General features: G+C 55.7%; 1 protein-coding gene across 1 annotated transcript; it reads left to right on the top strand.

The window, feature by feature from the left end:
- Positions 1 to 315: 315 nt before the first annotated feature.
- Positions 316 to 18542, top strand: BPIFB2 (BPI fold containing family B member 2). Its single transcript, XM_007073568.2, has 15 exons — positions 316 to 458; positions 2953 to 3046; positions 4865 to 4969; positions 5819 to 5965; positions 7772 to 7832; positions 9169 to 9229; positions 13181 to 13272; positions 13519 to 13704; positions 13910 to 13963; positions 14479 to 14649; positions 15481 to 15548; positions 15735 to 15780; positions 16536 to 16599; positions 16901 to 16977; positions 18501 to 18542. The coding sequence occupies exons 1-15, from the start codon at positions 350 to 352 to the stop codon at positions 18540 to 18542; spliced, it is 1377 nt and encodes a 458-aa protein (XP_007073630.2). The 5' UTR covers positions 316 to 349.
- The last annotated feature ends 450 nt before the right edge of the window (positions 18543 to 18992 follow it).

Raw genomic sequence — 18992 nt, 5'->3', positions numbered from 1 at the left:
TCTCCTCCACCTCCTCTGGCATGGCGTGGGTCCCACCGCCGGGCCTAGTTTGCTGTGTGGCCTTAGGCAAAGCCATGTCTTCTCTGGGCCTTGGGGCCTGCTTCCAGTCCAGATCCCCCTGTGGCTCCTGAGGAAGCAGGCTGGGAAGATGATACCTCCCAATGCAGAGATGCAAAATGGACGTGTGAGGGTCTCGGGTAGGGCTGCGATCACCACCCAGGGCTTGCGACCTCCGGGCTGGGGTGGGGTTCAAACGGCCAGCGGGGTGGGAACTCATTCTGGGCAAGCTTTCTGATGCTCGTCCCCGCCCCAGCCCACAGATCTCGGGGAGGCAGTGGCCAGGACAGCCATGGCTCCGGCACGCAGGGTGGGCCTGCTGCTGTCCCTGCTGCTGCCTGTGGTCAGCGCCTCCATGCCGGGCACCGTGGTCAGACTCAACAGGGCCGTGCTGAGCTACGGTAAGAGGCGTGCTGCCAGGCTACCCCGTGTGACAGGGCACGAGCATGGGCACAGTCCCAAGCGTGCCTGCGGATCTGTGAACTCAAAAGCCGTACGGGGACCTGGGTTTTATCTCCTGGGCCGCTGTGTCCCTGGCCCCCAGATAATGGCTGACGAAGTGCGGCTCGGCAAACGCTTATTAAGTAAATGCCCGAGCGGGGGTATATGTCCTGTCTGCCACGCGTGTGCGCACGCACGGCTGTACTCGTGTGGCCCCGCGAGGTGGGCAAGGGTTGGTGTACGTGTCTGCTTTTGCTCGTGCGTGTCTGCGTGCAAGCCTGAGAGTTCATGGAGATGTATATGCCCATGTGTGCGCCTGAGTGTCAGCACGTGTACTGACTTGTACGCGTGCAAGCGTCATGCACGTGCCTGGGTGTGAGCATACAGGTGTGGCTGCCAGGCCTGCACATGTACATGCGTGCGTGCAGGGTGGGCTGTAGGTGCACACACGTGTGCTGGGGGAAGGCACGTCTGGCACAGAACCGGAGCTGGAGCTCTGTGGGGTTCACAGGAAGAAGACCAGCGCTGCTCTGGGCCCCTCTCGGGCAAGGTCTCTATCCTACGACTCTGTCCGTCCTTCGAAGACCTGCTTCATCCCCCCGGGGAGGGCACAATGAAAAGACGTAGGCCCAGGGAGGGACAAAAGCTACCTCCCAGTTGCCCCCGGGATCCCACCAGAGCTGGGTCAGGGGTGAGAAATCAGAAGCCGTTTCCCCCAAGTCCAGACCAAATTCAGATTACAGCATGGGGCACTCAGGTCAGACAATAGAAGGGACTTTCAGCGGCCCAGGCCACGAAGCACGGAGGCAGCAGCGCCCCTGGCACACATACAGCCTTCCGGGACCTTGTATCCGGGCAGATAGGCAGGCAGTGAAAGGGGTCAGTGACCCTTGTTAGTCTGTCACTGGGGCATGGAGACGTGCGTGGAAACTACAGGCAGGGACATGAGGCTTGCTGCCTTCCGCTGGCCGTCATCGCTCTGCCTGTCCTGTGTGAGCCTCCTTTGTCCCCGAGAGCCATCCCAGGTGTACCTGCGTGTGCTCTTGGTGGAAATCCAGCAGGAGGCTCAGACCGCACACACCTCTTTCTAAGGTGGCGCTGGGTGGCTTGTTAACAGTGTCGCTCCAATCCCGTCTTGCAAACCTGTGTCAGGCGAGCACTGTAGGTGGAGTCTAGGGGCCTGGGTGTGAGTCTTGGCTCAGCCACAGAAGGTCAGGCTGGAGAGGAGTATCGAGAACATAGAGGCCACTGGCCATCTGCTCCAGGTCTAAGGAACACCAAGGTCCAGAGGGGCGCAGTGGTTTCCTGGTTCCCACAGTGAGTCTGAGTGAAGTCCAGGCTTCTGGACTCTTCATCTGGTGCTCCCTTCCAGCACCATTACCTCTCGTTTTCATCCCACTCATGTTGGATGGTTTAATGAGCACCTCCCTCGCCTGGCCGCACAGGTGCATGAGGAAGTTCAAGGGCTTGGAGGCCAGACGCCTCAGCTGATCCAGCATCCCCTTGCCAGATGTCCTCACTCTCAGTAAACCGGGCACAATGTAGTACCTACGTCATGGAACTGTGAGGAGAGGCAAAGCCCTCAGAACAGTGCTGGGCACAAAAGAGGTGCTAGAGAAGTGACAGTCATTATTATTATACAAATAAATAGCAGTGAAAGCTAACATTTACTGTGCATTGAGGCTTTACAAGGACGCTGTGTGACAGGTACCTTTATAATCATTGCAAATTTACAGACGGGGAAATGGAGGCACAGAGCAGCCACAGTGGTGGTGATAGCAGAGCTGGGATTTGTACCCAGAATCTGAGGGACTCCAGAATCCTCAGCCTCTGGCCCCCCAAGGACAGCACCCCCACTCTCTGTCCCACTCTACTGGGAAATGCTCCTTCTGCTTGGGGACTTGGGGGAAAGCTCCAGAAGAGATGGGATTCGATCAGAGTCTTGCAGAAGGGCAAAGGATGTTCTTGTTTATGAGGAGTGGGGCAGACAAGATTTAGAAAGGCAGGGGGCACCCGGGTGGCTCAGTCAGTTGGGCGTCCGACTTCAGCTCAGGTCATGATCTCGCGGTCCGTGAGTTCGAGCCCCGCGTCAGGCTCTGTGCTGACAGCTCAGAGCCTGGAGCCTGCTTCGGATTCTGTGTCTCCCTCGCTCTCTCTGCCCCTCCCCCGCTCTCTGTTTCTGTCTCTCAAAACTAAATAAACATTAAAAAAAAAAAAAGATTTCGAAAGGCAGAAGCAAGAAGGGGAAAGGCATGCCTTGCAGGGCCTGGTGTGAGTAACACTCATGGGGACCCAACTGCCTCCCCCACCCCTTCCCTGCCCGTGAGCAAATGTGACACCCTTCCAGTCTCCAAGTCCCCTCTGCCCAAGATGTGGGGCAGGCGGTGGTGGGTGGTGCGGTCTTGCTCAGCAGCTCCCGAGGACAGTCTGACCTCACCTGCTCTGACCCTGCAGTGTCTGAAATTGGGAAAGCCCCGCTCCAGCAGGCCCTGAACGTCACAGTCCCGTATTTCCTGGACTGGAATGGAGAGGTGCATCAGCCCACAAGGTGAGTGCTCCCACCTCCTGGGAGAAATGCTTCAGTCCACTAGATGAGTGCCCCACATATTGGGGAGTGCTCCCTACCAGCTCGAGGGGGGCTTCCCCCATCAGGTACGCCCACCCTTCAGGTGAGTGGTCACAAGATGATTGAGGAGCTGGGACCAAGGTGGAGACATGGGGGTGGGGGTGGTCCTGGGGCCTCTAAATTAGCAGATTTCTGCCCCCAGGAGTCAAGACTGTAGCTCCTGGGTCCCCAGGGCTGGCAAGAGCCTTGGCTACTTCCTCCAAAAGCGAGACACTGAGTTGAGACACAAGTCTGAGCCTAAGTACCCCCACACTCCTGTAATGAATAGAGACTCAAAGGCAGAGGTGGATGGGGGCCATCTCAAGCTCAGACACCCCCAGGGGCTGAGCCATCTGTCCCCATCCATGTGGGAACAGATTGACTATTGCCAGATCTCTGGATACCCAAGAGAAGTCATATATATATATTTAAAATCTATCAATTTTGGAGGTGCCTGGGTGGCTCAGTGGGTTAAGCAGCTGACTTCAGCTCAGGTCATGATCTCGCGGTCTGTGAGTTTGAGCCCCGCATCGGGCTCTGTGCTGACAGCTCAGAGCCTGGAGCCTGCTTCAGATTCTGTGGCTCCCTCTTTCTCTCTGCCCCTCCCCTGCTCATGCTCTGTCTCTTTCTCTCTCTCAAGAATAAACATTAAAAAAAAATGATAAAAAAATCTATAGATTTTGAATGATGGCAACTTACCAAAAAACACTTAAAACTTTAAAACACGATAAAACCACAGCTGGTGTGGAGGCCCCCAGTTTGAGACTCTTAGGGTAGGCCTGGGGCACTTCTCTTGGCTTACAGTGGAGAACTGAGAACGACATAAATACCCAAGAGTCAAGGATTCCTTAATGTTTTATAGTTGGCCACACGTGTCCTTGTTTGTAGAAGCGGGAAGACAGCCAAGGCGGATGTCAAGTGAAAAGAAGCAGGTTCTAGGTCAGCCTGTGTCCGAAAGAGAGTCACAGAAAGATGTCAGCTAAGTGCTAACAGTGAGACTGTTCGAGGGTGGAGTTTTGATGTGACTTTTAAAATTTATGTCATTTTGTATTGTCTGAATTCCCACCTCCAACTGTGCAAGGGAAAACATGACTCATTTAGGAAAAAAAGGAAAAGATAGCTAGTGCTTAGAGGGGGCACGTGGGTGGCTCAGTCGGTTAAGCTTCTGACTCTTGATTTCGGCTCAGATCATGACCTCACGGTTGTGAGATCAAGTCCCTGGATCAAGTCCCAGGCTCTGCACTGGGTGTGGAGGCTGCTTGGGATTCTCTCTCTCCCTCTCTCTGGCCCTGACCCCTGCTCTCTCTCTCTCTCAAAAAAAAAAAAAAAAAAAAAAAAAGTGCTTAGCGATCAGAATAGGCAGCTTTGAAGGGAATGAGTTTCCCATTCCTGGAGGGCTACAAGCCAAAGCTGTTGACTAGAATGCCATGGAGGGGAGTTTCTGCCTTCTGGAGCCCACCTTCCAAGATTTCCCCACTTCTGTCAGAAACCAAAATCTCTCCAAGACCCGAACAATCATCCCACTCACTTCTTGCCCAAGGCTGGGAATCCTCTCTGCATCCTTTCCCCACCAGCTGGTTGTCCAATAGTGACTTGCATGCCCCCTAGGATGGAGAACTCACTACCTCTTCCTCATGCCATGGTTCCCACAGTCAGAAAGTCCTTCTTTATAACATCAGCAGCGTGGCTCAGAACACCCACCCCAGAGGTGATTCCAAGGTTTAATGAGGCCACCCCATCACCTCCACTCCCACCCTACAGGATCCAGACGTTGAACATCCGTGTGCCTCACTTCCACCTGAAATTCGTTGCCGACTTCGGGGTGCGATTGTTGGTAGCAGCTAATTTTACTTTCAAGGTCTTTCGGTGAGCGAATCTCCCTAGGGGCAGGGGTGGGCAGCAGGATTTTCAGGGAAGCTCCAAGGGGCAGAGTGAGGGGAGGGGAGTTAGCAAGTCCCAGGACCTGCACCCAAGCTTTCCACTTCCTGTCCAGTGCTCCTTCCCACCCTCCAGTGGGGGAGCGAGACGATGAGAGAATTTCTGAGAACCTGGACCCTGCTCAACAGCTGTGTCCCCGGGGAAGCCATTTCACTCCTGCAGCCCTCAGTTTCCTCCTCTGTGAAGTGGGATGAAACTCTGCAGGATGACTGTGAGGGACACAGTGAACGGATCTGTTGCCGTAATTAAAATCACGCCTCCTACAGGTGCTCAGTAGATGTAGCTATCAGAATTATCCCCGTGTCCCAGGCACTTTATGTGTGTTTGATTTCCAAACTATCAGCGTGGGCATCCAGAGGGATCTCTTATTTCAACCCCTCTGCGCTGACACGAACACTGTATGAGTGCTCGCTGTGGGCCAGGCTCCACGCAGGGTGTTTTCACATGGCCACCTCATAGAAAGCTCAGCACAGCCCTGAGAGATGGGCACCGTCACGCTTATGTCCATTTCACAGAAGAGGAAACTGGGGCTCAGTATGGGGAGTGACTGGCCCAGGGTCTCGCAGTGAGAGGGTATGGGGAACCAGAGTTCAAGCCCATCTGCTGCAATGGCTGTGACCTTGAGTGGAGTGTGGAGGGCTCTGAGCCTGCCCCAGGCGGGGCCATCTCACACCTGCCCGCGTCAAGTGGAGGGCGGGCTCGGGCCGTGGGTGGGGGGGTTTGTAGGGTAGGCTCCGCTGGGTGGTGCCGCTGGGGCTCAGGAATGGTGTCCCACAGAGTCCCAGAGCCCCTGGAGCTGATGCTGCCCGTGGTAGTGCTGGCCGATGCCCATGTGGCCCAGGGCTCCATCGGGACCCCCGTGGTCAGCATCTCTGCCTGCTTCCCGCTCTTCAGCAACGCCAGTGTGTCCCATGGTAGTTCCAGGTGAGTGCCTGGTGAGGGCGGGGCTGCAGAGTCCCAGCTGCCCAGCCTGTGGTACCATTTCTCGAGTTTCCTGCTCAAGCTTTCATCCGATTGCCCCAAGGGGCTTAAGAGACCCCCAGTATCACACCTGTTTTATGGCTGAGGACACTGAGGCTCAGGGAGGGGAAGGGACTTGCCCAAGGCCACACGGCGAGGCCATGTCCCCTCCACTGCGCTCCCCCCCCCCCGACCCACAGCACATGACGATGCACAGCCATTACCATACTGCTCAGGGAGGATGCTGGCCTGATGTGGCTCTTAGGGACCTCAGAGGTCTCTCCCTGCAGAGATGGGGATTCTGAGGCCCAGGGAGCTGGGACCCGTCAACCTCACTGTGAGTCAGGGCTGCATCTAAAGCTGACAGGGGCTCCCACCTCCAGAGCACCTGCTGTGTGCTGTGCAGGTTCTAAGCCCTTCACGACGTCACAGTAGTCCTACCAGGAACATGTAAGTATTCCCTTGTTTTATGAGAGAACAAATGGAGACCCAGAACAGTTAAGTAACTTGTCCAAGTAACACAGCTGGCAAACGGTGGAGTGCGTTCAAACCCCCGTAGCCTGACTCACCTCCTGCATGATGTGTACCTTCTCACATGTGAGCTGGGTGGGCGTTTGGGATTGGCCTTTCTCCCCCCAGAGGGGGCTGGGCATAAGTCCGCCCATCTTGGGTTCCATGATCTTCACGTGTAACACATGACCCCTCGCCGTCCTCGCGGGCAGGGGCTGCTCATGGAGAGGAAAGCCCAGAAGTTAAAGACATTAGAAACACAGCTGTCCTTCTCCCACCTCCCTTGAGGTGCAGTTCAGTGAGCTTGGGCTGAGGCTTGGATCAACATTTATGAATGGATAAAGAAGATATAGCACACACACACACACACACACACACACACACTGGAATATTACTCAGCCATAAAAAAGAAAGAAATCTTACCATTTGCAATGACATGGATGCAAAACAAAATGAGTCAGTCAGAGAAAGGCAAATACCATATGATTTTACTCACATGTGAAATTTAACAAACAAAACAAACCAGCAAAGGGAAAAAGAGAGAGAGAGTCAAAATAAGAAACAGACTCTTAACTATAGAGAACACACTGATGGTTCCCAGAGGGGAGGGGGTGTGGGGGGGAAACAGGTGATGGGGAGGAAGGAGTGCACCTGCCTTGAGGAGTGCGGGGTGATGTACGGAAGTGTCGAGTCACTAACTTATACACCTGAAACTAATATGACACTGTATGTTAACTATACTGGAATTTAAATAAAAACTTAAAGTAAAAAACCCCGAAGAACTATAGTCCTATGGATCCCCACTGAGAAACAACTTAGACCCATCTCCCATTGTTCAGAGGGGAAACTGAGGCGCAGAATGAGGAAGGGACTCTCCTGGCTGTGTCACCGAGAACTGGAGCCTGAGCAGGAAGCACCCCCAGCTCCCTGGGCTCAGAGTGGCCATGAAGCCAGCGGGCCAAGGATGGGGCTGAGTCCGGCTTTCACAGCGTCTTCTCTGTCTCCCCTGAGCCTGACCTCATAATCACGTTTTGGCCACTTCCGAACCTCCAAACCAATGACCTCTTTTTTGAGGCTCAGTTTCCTCATCTGCGGGGACAATGGTGCCAGCACTGCGTCTGGCACATGGGAGTGAAGAATGGGATTCACTGGCCCCCCCTGGCTCAGGGGACACCCTTGTCTCTGAGACTGTGGGCCGGGAGAAACGGGCCAGAATGGGTGCCCCGGAGCTCAGGAGCGTTTTCTGTGACTCTCCCTCAGCGTGGCCCCGGGGCCGCTGGCCCTGGTGCAGAAGCACGTCAGAGCTGTCCTGCGGAACAAGGTAAATAGACCTCCTGCCAGATCTCCCCGGGGCCAGGCCATTGCTTCCCCGTGAAGGCGTGGTGCATGAATGGGGGACTGTAGGCATGGGGGCATTGGGACTGTCAGTGCTTTTTCTAAAATAGAAGGCCATGGGACTTCTCCAATTTTCCCACGAGGGCAGGAAAGAGGCTGAGGGGAAGGTCTGGGGCAGTGACAGAGAGGACAAAATAAGGGTGGATTTGGGGGCTGCGGGGAAGGGAGGCCCCTGCTCCTGGGCCAGCCCCAGTTCCATGCCGGAGGGTGGCGGGGAGGCAGTGCTATCAGGGGCCGTGGGGCTTGTGAAAAAGACAAAAGGAAGGTGGACAAGAGCATGGGCACTGGAGCCAGGTGTGGCCTGGGCTTGAATCCTGGTCCCCTCCTTCCCGGCTGTGACACTCGGACAAGTCACCGAACCTCCCTCGGACCCCATTTCCACATGCGCAGCACAGAGAGTAAACCTCCCTCTCCAGCCAGGTAGGGTGGAGTTGAGCACATTAACATCTATGAAGAGCTTCGAACAGTTTTGGCAGAGTGAGCGCTGTGATTCCTGTCGCTATTTCCAGCCTTGTCATTCGTCAGAGACAGTGCCTCTGGAGCTAGGGTCGCACTGCCAAGGGCGGGCCGCTTCTCCACCTCTGCCCCTTCCCATGCCACCCCATCTCCTGATTTGGTCCCTACAACCCCAAATCAACCCACTCGGTGCCATCCCACACCCAACAGAGGCGGGCCCCAGTGTTCCCATCTTGCAGATGGGAAGACTGAGGCCCAAGGGCTGAAGGCAGTACAGCCCGACCTGGCCCACTCCTCTGCCTCCTGGCCTCCCCTGGCCCAGCCCCAGCAGCTCTGTCTGGACCAGGCTGTGACCACCCTTGGCCTTGTGGGCTCTCCTTGCCCCACCTTCTATCACACTGACCCCGGCTTAATACACTTCTCGGGCTGCCCACTGTGCCCAGAACTCTGGACTTGCTCGCTGACCACTGTCTGCCCTCCCCATGTGCAGCACCCATCCCCCAGCTGGCCTCTGGGCCCCAGTGCAGCAGGCTCCTTGACCCGATTGTCCGGGCCCAGCTGTGGTCCCCTCCTGCTGTGTCCCACTGCCCCCGTTCTTTCCTCGACGCTCATGGGCCCCAACTTCTTTGAATCCTCAGTGCCCAGGAGAGGTGCTGGAAGATGCCCACTGGGTGGCCGAGGAAGGAAGGGATTCCAGACCTTGGTGGGCCAGAGGAGGCTTCCAGACTGGGACCCTAGACCCTCCCCGCCTCACCCCTCCAGCCCCAGTGCCACCCTAACCAGCCTCTGCCTCTGTCTTGCCACAGCTGTGCCTGAGTGTCTCCAACCTGGTGCAGGGCCTCAACGTCCACCTGGGCACTTTAATTGGTAAGAACTGGGGCCCAGGGGGAGGGTACTAGGGCCTCTGAGCCCCTTCTGGGGTCCCTAAGACCCTTCAAAGGGCCCCCCAGTCAGGGCTGACCTCTGGGAGATCAACCGTAGGATGACTGAACAATTATTGATGGACTTGGGGAATCTCCAAATTCTAGAATCACGTCTTCGAATGTTTGCCGTGTGCGTGCAAGTGTGCACATGCGTGTGGGGGCGGGGTGGGGGAGTACATTCAGTCTGCAGTTGCCTCCTCCCCTGCCTGGAGACTCAGAGACCCCATTGTCCCCTGGTTTTGTTCCCACATCTCCCACGTTCTTTGCCAGACTCTCCCCACTGGCAGTTTGGGGCTTCGTGTATTCTATTTCCCGCTGGACACCTTCTCCGGCAGGCTTCTCTGACTCAGCACATGAACTCAAGCTCGTCTGCTCCCAAGTGCCCCTGCCCCCACTTGCCTTCTCAGCCGCCATCCACCCATCCAGAGGCGAGCCTCCCTCTCCTCTCCATCTTCCGTCTGGCTTGTCGGCCTCTGATTTTTCCAGGGGTCTTCATATGCAGGAGTACTGGGAGTATACTAGGAGTAAGGCCTGTGGGGATAACCCCCCCCCCAAGCAGACCCTGAGACAAGCTGCTAGCCTATGTGGCCTGAATGGGGTGGGTCCTAGGGGTACTGGTTGGGGAGGGGTGCCTGTGGGAGGGGAAGGAAGGTGTATTCTTGAGCAGAGGCGCTATGGTGGGCAACTGGGGCTCATGCCACCGGGGGGCTCTTGGCGGCCGAGGCCAACGTGGCTGCATCCTGCCCGAGGGACAAGAGCTGGGGTGTTCATCTGCCAACACTGGTCACATCCCCACTGCCCCCCACGCTTGCCTCCGCTACCACGGCCGGGCTCCCAGGGCTCGGAGCCACAGTGCATGGTCCATGTGGAAGCATGGCTGCAGTAGTGACCTGAACAAGGCTGGGTCAGGACTTGATCTTACGACACAAAGCTAAAAGCTGTGAAAGCAGGCAGGCCTTGTTTTGTTCCAGCGGTTGTTTATCCGAATTAATGACACGCTGGCCCTGGTGGGGCGCCTGTGCGGCTCAGTCGGTTAAGCGTCCGACTTTGGCTCAGGTCATGATCTCACGGCTCTGGGTTCGATCCCTGCATCAGGCTCTGTGCTGACAGCTCGGAGCGTGGAGCCCGCTTCGGGTTCTGTGTCTCCCTGTCTCTCTGCCCCTCCCCCACTCTCTCTCTCTCTCTCTCTCTCTCTCTCTCTTAAAAGTAAATAAACATTAAAAAAGAAAAAAACCCACTCTGGCCATCACCTGCCCTGCCCTGGTCGGGTCAAAGAGTGCATCCTTTGTTGATCTGGGGGTTATATGTGCTCCTGAGCCTCAGCATAATCCAGGGCTCCCTCCGTTTCGCCGCAAACCTGTCTTAAAGATGCTCCTGTTGGAAGCACACCTTCCTCTATCTGAGCACTTTGCCCGGGACTCTAGTGCTTCTCCATGTCACCATCGCTGCCTCTGTAAAATCCAGAGGCGTTGACTGCCGGCAGATACGCCTTGCAATGGGAGTCAGGGCTTTACCTCTTAGCTGTCACGCGGTGTGGGACAGGTGTGCGGGGACAGGAGGCAGGGCGGCATGCTGGTGTCAGGTCCGGAGGGATGGCCGACAGGGTCCATGTTTATCTGTGGTGGGTTCTTCAGTGAAGACTTTCGTATCAGGGTAGCTTTGGCTTTCTTGGGCAAACGTTCAACAGCAGTCCCGTGAGGCGGCCTCCGTCCCCCCAGTTTCTAGACGGGAAATTGGAGGCTCCGAGTCTAAAATCCTCGGCACGGTGCTAGAACCACCCATGAGCTGGCTCACGCTGGCTTTCTCCTCCGCACGTGTCCACCCACTGCTCTGCCCATACGTCATGGCCCGACTCACCGTCCCCGCAGGGAACAGTCCTTGATTTGGCCTCCTCCCCTCATTGCTGCAGCCCCCCCCCCCATACTAACCTTAACAGGAGGCACCGAGACGTCAAGGAAACTGGACCTGGAACCAAAGGACATGAAGTTAAATCCTGGCTTTGTTGCTCAAATGCTGTGTGGTCTCAGGAAGTCACTCCACCTCTCTGAGCCTGACGAGTTCAATCCAAACAAACGGGGCTCAAAATCCCTATTTCTCCCATGTGCTGCTATGGGACAGCACAGGGTAAGTGCCTGGCAGGCAGTAGGCTCAACAGACATTAGTCCCTCCCTTCTCCCTCGTGGAGTTAGCGCCATCAAGATGCTTGTGGCTGGGCTCATAGCAAAGACCAGCTCTTGCCCTTTTCTTTGAGGAATTAAAAAAAATCTGGTAAAGGAAATCTAAACGTCCAGCCCTAGGAGACTCTTTATATGAGTCACGTACACCTACAGCGTGGAGTGACAGGAGCCATTAAAAGGCATAGCTTAAAAGGGCGTTTAATCACCCAGCAGCATGCCTGGCAAAATACAGTATAATAAAAGCTAATATTTACTGTAGTATTATTAGCTCCGTTTTACAGATGGAGAAACCGAGGCAGCCTGCCTTGAGAGCCGTGCTCTTGACTAAGCTATAACGCCACCCCGTAAAGAAACCACAGAAGGACCCACAGCCACACACGGCTTCAGTGCAGCTTTACTGAGGGGAGGACAGATGGCAGGGAGTTAGTCTCTGCAGGAGAAAATACCGACAAAAATAAATTTGAGATTCTGGGCTATATTTTTTCCATCTTTCAAAAAAAAAAAAAACCCTTCTGTATGTCCACAGTGCAGTATTTAAACATTTTTAATGTTTTTATTCATTTTGAAAACCTATAGTAATTTTCTCTTTTAAGTGTCCAGTCCTCTGAGTTCTGACAAATGCATACAATTGCGTAACCACCTCCAAACTTGAGCTACAGAACACCTCGCCAGCCCCGCAGATTCCTCTGGGCTGCCCCCCTCCTCCCACCCCAATCTTCTGACGGCCACGGAGCTGTAGAAATGGAGTCATACTATATTGCTTTTACAAGCACAAGAAATTTCCAGAATACTGAGGAAACAAAATTAAATCCGGAGGAGACATTAGAAAATCAGACCAAAATCTGATGGACACACACACACACGCATACACACACAACACACACTTTGGTCATTCAGAGCCTTGGAGGACCTATTGCTAAAAGCTGGGTTTTCTTGACCGCAGGGTTGAGCCTTCACCTGCCACGCCGGCTAGCCTAGCCGTGTCCAGAGATGTGGCTCCCACGAGTGACTCACCCTTTGCAACCTTCCCAGTCACAATATTCTGAGCTTTGGGAGAACTTGCCTTATAGCAATTGGACTGTAATTGGAACAAAAGTTTCCCTGAGGGTCTCTTGGGGAGCAGCACTGCTCTGCTCCCACAGTGCATGGTCCCAGGGGCATGTGCCTTTGGACTTTCTGTAGGAGGCTGTGTGATCAGGTGGAGAGAGACAGACAGGTATCCAGTCCTGGGCACAACTGAGCTCACCAAACTCTGTGTGTGTGTGTGTGTGTGTGTGTGTGTGTGTAAAACGGTCTCCTAACCTTACAGGCTCGTGGATTGAATGGGACAGTGTAAGTCAAATGTCCAGACCTTGACACATGTGAGCTCCGTTCTTTTTCTGCCGTCCCTTCTTGCTTTCTTCAGGGGATATCTGTGTCTAGAGTGACCCTTCCCTTTCCTTCTAACTTGGGGTCTCTAGTCTTCCATTGATTCGGAAAGCGAGAAACCAAAACTATTAGAATTGTGTGTAAAGTAAGAGTCCACAGGTTGTAAGCGGCTGAATCTTGGGTGTGTGCATTTTGTGACATAAGTTCACTTACTCAGAGACCTTTTTTTTTTCTTACCTCCTCGGCTTCTTGGCCTGGGTAGTCAGATAATTGAGTTTTCTGGATAGGTGAGGCGTTGGTAGGTAAGGCTAAGGATGCCATGTTTTCTTCTTCATCCCGCTTTCATTTAGGCCTCAACCCTGTGGGTCCAGAGTCCCAGATTCGCTACTCCATGATCAGTGTGCCCAACATCACTAAGGACTACATTTCCTTGGATATCAACGTAAGTGCCACCTTGTCAGCCCAGGGTCCTTGGGCTTGTTGCTTCTGGCGTCTTTGGACTACAGGAGGGGGGAGGAGCTGGAATGGCCTTCCAGGCGGGAGCAAGGCATGCGGGCAAAGGTGTGAGGCTGGACAGCATGTGACATATGGGTGGGTGGCATCTCAGAGCCCCAGGTTCTGTGATGGAGCCACCACCCTGCTGAGGCCCCATCGCTTTTCTCCCTCTCACCACCCCCCAACCCCATAGGCCGTTCTCTTCCTACTGGGCAAGCCCATTGTCCTGCCCGTGGACGCCACCCCCTTTGTGCTGCCACTGCACGTGGGTGCCAATGGAACCATGGCAACCGTGGGTCTCTCCCAGGACCTGTTTGACTCTGTCCTCCTGCTGCTGCAGAAGGCTGGTGCCCTCAACCTGGACATCACAGGGCAGCTGGTGAGGGTCGGACCTGCTGCCCAGGGCACGTGGGACAGGCACGCCCGGTGGCCCAGCCTGGGGAGGCCCCGCAAAGGTCAATCGAGATCTGGGGCCACGGGTTGGCTGTTGGAAAGGTTAAATGGGGGTTACGGGGAGGCAAAAGCTGGTCTCGCTTGGGGAGTGGCTGCCCTCAAACCTGTCGTGATGTGGGGTCTGATTTCAGGAGTCGGGTGACAACCTACTCAACACATCTGTGCTGGGCCAGCTCATCCCCGAGGTTGGTGACGTTTTCGGTCATTTCGGGGGCTGAGGCCCAGCTGGGACTGGAGTGGGGGAGTCTCTCTGGCTGTGGGGTCTCTGCTGGCTCGTATGTGTCCCATGCGGCCTTCAGTGTCTGTCCTTGTAGCTACACCTGCTCTATCTGAGGAGCGCCCCCAGCTCCTATGCTGTTTCCCTCCTATGCTCTCATCCAGGCACTGCCCTCTGCCCAGAAGGCCTTTTCTGCTTCCTTTTCTCTCATTCATCTTCAAGACCAAGCTTGGGGTTACCTCCTAGGGGAGGCTCCGACCCCTAGCCTGGTCCAGGAGCCTTCTCAAGCTCCCTCGGCCCCTGAATTCCTGTCCCTCCTGGCACAGATCACAAGGCTACCACCCCTTCAGGCGGGGTGTCCCTGAGGACGCCGGCCTGAGACCCAGTCACATCTGAGCAGAGACGGAGGGGTGAGGAGTGGAGAGTCCACCCAGCCTTTGCCCCTAGGTGCCCTCCTCCCTCTCTCCCTCCCCTCGTCCCCAGGTGGCCCGCTGGTTCCCCAAGCCCATGCCTGTGGCGCTCAAGGTGCAGCTGGGCGCCACGCCCGTGGTCACACTCCATACCCACAATGCCACGCTTCAGCTGCAGCCCTTCGTGGAGGTCCGGGCAGTGGCTTCCAACTCAGCTTTCCGGTCCCTTTTCTCCTTTGATATGGTGAGTGAGGTGGCCTGGTGGGACTGGCTGGGAGGGTGGTGACACCCAAGACCCCACTTCGGCACCACTTTCCTCACTTGCTCTGCTCTGCTCTGTTCACACTGGGCTCCTTGCTGTTCTTTCACTATGCCATGACATTCCTGCCACAGGACCTTTGCATGTGCTGTCCCCTGTGCCCAGGACACTCTTCCCCTAGCTCTTGGCATGGCTGGCTTCTCCTCTTTCAGGTCTCAGCTTAAAAGTTGCAACCCTTTTTTGGGGGTGTTTAGGTGGCTCAGTCAGTTAAGCGTCCGACTTCAGCTCAGGTTGTGATCTCAAGGTCTGTGAGTTCAAGCCCCGCATCGGACTCTGTGCTGACAGCTCAGAGCCTGGAGCCTGTTTCAGATTCTGTGTCTCCCTCTCTCTCTGCCCCTCTCCTGCTCATGCTCTGTCTCTCTCCGTCTCAAAAATAAATAAAAACATTAAAAAAATTTTTCTTTTAAAGTTTCAGCCCTTTTCAGGGCAGGCTTTTTGAACCACCCTGAGAAAGCTAGGCCCCACCAGCCCTCTCCATGCTACCTCTCTGCCTTCACAGCACCTGCCACTCTCTGCAAGGCCTTTGTCTGGTTACTTTGGTTATTGTTCACCTCCCCTGGCCTGTGAGCGTTCCCAAGGGCAGAGACCTGGTCTGTCTCGTTCACACTGTGTTTGTCCCAGGGCTGTGTGCAGGGCCCGGCACCTCCGGGGGCTCCACAAACACCTGAATCAGTCAGGGAAGGGGTGGGAGCTAGTGGCCAACTGAGGACTCCCACGTGGGTCTGTGCTCTTTGACCTTGCTCTCCCTCGTGCCAGGTTGTGAACCTGAGCCTCCAGCTCTCTGTGTCCAAGTTGAAGCTTCGGGGGACCACATCTGTGCTGGGGTAAGGAAGGCCTCTTGGATCCAGCAGCCTCAGTGTGTTCCTCTGTGCAATGGGCCTGCAGCCCCTTGTCACAGTGTCACCCATCAGTGTCCGGCAGGGGAGCCTGGAATGCAGCACGTGGTACATGGTGGGGGCAGGGGGTGGGGGGACTAGGCCCCAGCACTAACCCTCCTGCTTCTCTTCCAGGGATATCCAGCTCGCCGTGGCCTCTTCCAATGTGGGCTTCATTGATGTGAGTGTGGGGCTGGGGTCTCCAGAGACCCCCTCACTGGGTTGGGCAGGCCTTGAGCCGTGTGCTTGCACATGAGTGCACCTGTACGAACCACCGTGATCGAGCTTCCTCCTGGGGTGCCTGGGGACAGCGGCCAGTCTGTCTTGCCCAGGCTGTCTGTCGGCTGGTCAGTCGGTCCGTCAGCCTCGGTTCTTCAGTGGGGCCCGTCAGTTAGCCTGCCTGTCACTGCCTGGTGGTCGATGACCGGTCAGGCCAAGAATCACTGAGTCTGTCGGTAATCAGACAAGCCAGCGTTGGACAGGGTTGGCTGCTCCTTCAGTCATGTGCCGTGGCCGGGTCGTTAGCTACCACGCCGTCCTTTGCTGGCCGGCCTGTCAGTCACTACAGTCCATCAGTCTATCCACCATCAGTCCATCTGTCCATTGGTCAGCACCAATAAGGCAGCCGGTCCCCTGGCACTGGGCAGTCTGCCAGCCACCTGTTGGGCACACAGTGTCAGCCAGGTGCTGGTCTGTCTCCTCTCCCGAGAGCGGTTTCTGGGGGCCAGATGCTCAGAAAGCTGTCCTGACCCCAGGAGTAGCTGGGCTCTGCTTGGAGGCAGGACTGGGATGACCTGCCCTCCTCCCCACACCCGTCCCTCTGCCATTTGTGTGCCTGTCTGTGTCTGTCGTCGTGTTCATGTGTGGCCCATCTGTCCATCTCTCTCGGCCCCTCACTGGAGCGGGCCGACGGCCTCCCCGACTACGTGGCTGTAGACAGATCAAGTGCACCCACTCATGGACGCCGTGTTCAAGAAGCCCCTGCTGGATCACCTCAACGGTGAGCCCCGCCCTCCACGCCAGTAGGCCCCTACGGTCCCCTGCTGACCCTCCTCTACTCCAGGTTCCCTTCTAGCCCCCTACCCACCGCCAGGGCTCAGAGGTTATGAGGGTGGGCGTTTTTAAGTTTTTTTCCCCTCCCTAAGCCTCAGGTGTCCCTTCTGTAAAATGAGTCTAATAATAATGGCTCCCACTCCCTGGCTGTCTGTGGGACTCAGTCACGAGGCACGTGAGGACTTCAGCACGGGGTGGTGTTCCCTTGCGGCCCCCTGGCTGACCTGTTTCTCCTTCCCCTCCTGCAGCTCTCCTGGGCATGGGGATTGCCCTCCCCAACGTGGTCAACCTCCACTATGTCGACCCTGAGGTCTTTGTCTACGAGGTGAGAGCCTTTGGATGTGACCACATGGGCTTCCTCCTCCCTCGGGGGAAGGCTGGGCTCAGCGAGGCAGGGGTGCCTCCCACCCTTCTTTCCCAGTAGTATGAACAGTGGGGTCTCTGGGTCAGCCAGGCCTGGGATGTCCTCTGTTCCTGTCAAGACCATGCCATGAATCCTTGGCTGTAACGAGACGGAAAATTTCAGATGTTTAGAGACATTGGTACAAGGGTCCTCAACAAATATGCCAGGCCACATTAGGGGACTCAGTTATCCCACGATCTATGCCCGGGGCTGGGGGCACAACCTCTTTGGTGTCTGTGGAAGATGACACATACAGGCTTCTTCCGGTTTTATACACAAACCTCCATAGGCCGGATGGGGGACGGGGGCTTCCAGACCCTTCTAAAATCACCTTCCCTGTTGGGAAACTGTGGGCCCAGGGTGAAATTCCATCTTCACTGCCCAGGGTGAGACCTTACAACTTCTTGCCGTGTCACCTGAGATATAAATGATAATACTCTTTCTATTCACTCATCAAGACGTACAAAGGACAGAAAGCTTAGCCAAGGTCCCTCAAGCCCAACATCTGTGTGTGTTATTCACATCTTCTGAGTGGGACCATTGATGTTTTCCCAGGGATGATGCCCATGTTGCTTTAGAACTATGGTCCGAAGGCACTTGGGTGATCCACTCCCCCACCCCCCAAAAAAGGAACAACTATCACATGTTGGAACTTGGGCTATTAGTGAAAATTTCCCGGAGACTCTCCCAGATAGGCAAGGTCAGTGGCTGACCCACCCGCCGGGGTGCTCACCAATCTAGCCAACTGGGTCCAAAGTCAAAGGTCTCTAGACCAGCACTGTCCAAAAACACGTTCTGTGAGGATGGAAATCTGCACTGTCCAACACGGTAGCTGCTCTCAGCCCCTGGGCACAAGTGGCTGTTGGACACTTGAAATGTGGCCAGTACAACTAAGAAGCTGAATTGTAAATTTCATGTAATTTTAATTGGCTTTAATTTAATAATGGCTACTGCACCGGACCATGTATGAGCTACAGGTGGGCAGGGCCTGGGTCTGGCTTGTCTCCAGCACGTGGAACAGGGCTCGGCTTGCGGCAGATGCTCAATGAAGATTTGTGGAAGGAATGACTGGATGACTGGCAGGCCCTGGGCACGGTTCTGCAGTGCAGGGAGGGAGGATATAGGGAAGGCGTCTGGCTCTCCCGGGGAGACCCGGACGTGGAGAAGCTGGTCCCAACGGCGTCCACAAGCATGCACTGAGCCCCAACCCCATGCTGGGGGCTCTGCCCATGTGCCCTGGCTGCATCCTCGTTGTAGGCCTATAGAGTGGCCACTCCCAAGTGACAGCAGGAAGCTGAGTCCCAGAGAGGCAAAAGACGGCCCTCAGGATACCTGCAGCAAGAGTGGCAGAACATGAGCTCAAAGCCAGGCTGATGGGGCGGCTGGAGGTCCTACTGGCCCTCGTGTGGCCTCTGACCTGGCCCATGGTTTTCCTTGCCCTCCAGGGCTACGTCGTGATATCCAGCGGACTCTTATACCAGCGCTGAGGTGGGACCACCAGGGGAGCTGAGAGTGGGCCAGCTGCCTGCTTCAAGGTCTCTCTTACCTCAAGCCACTTGGGAAACTGAGGCAAAGCCACATTTAGCCATCACCGGCAAGCCAGATGATCCAGCCAGGCTGCTTAATCTCCACTGAGTGCCTGAGCTCCCCTCCCCCCTCCCCCCTCCCCTCTCCCTCTTTCCCCCTCCCCCGCCCTCCTTCCCTCCCCTCCTCCCGCCTCCATCCTCCATCCCTGTGAGCACAGACCATTTCTCCAGGCTGTACAGACCTGTCCCCTCTCGCATTAAACATTTTCTCGCTGCAACCTCCAGCCAGACCCAGTGAACTCTGTGCAAACCTGAGGCTAGTTGCCTACGTCCAATTATTGGGTCCTGTTTGTCCCCGGAGCCACCAGAGCCACCTGGCAGAAGAAGAGGATGTGACCACATCTCTGCTGA

This window comes from Panthera tigris, chromosome A3 (genome assembly GCF_018350195.1).
Source record: "Panthera tigris isolate Pti1 chromosome A3, P.tigris_Pti1_mat1.1, whole genome shotgun sequence".
NCBI lineage: Eukaryota > Metazoa > Chordata > Mammalia > Carnivora > Felidae > Panthera > Panthera tigris.
The sequence above is the reverse complement of the archived record's forward strand: the minus strand, read 5'-3'. Positions and strand labels throughout refer to the sequence as shown.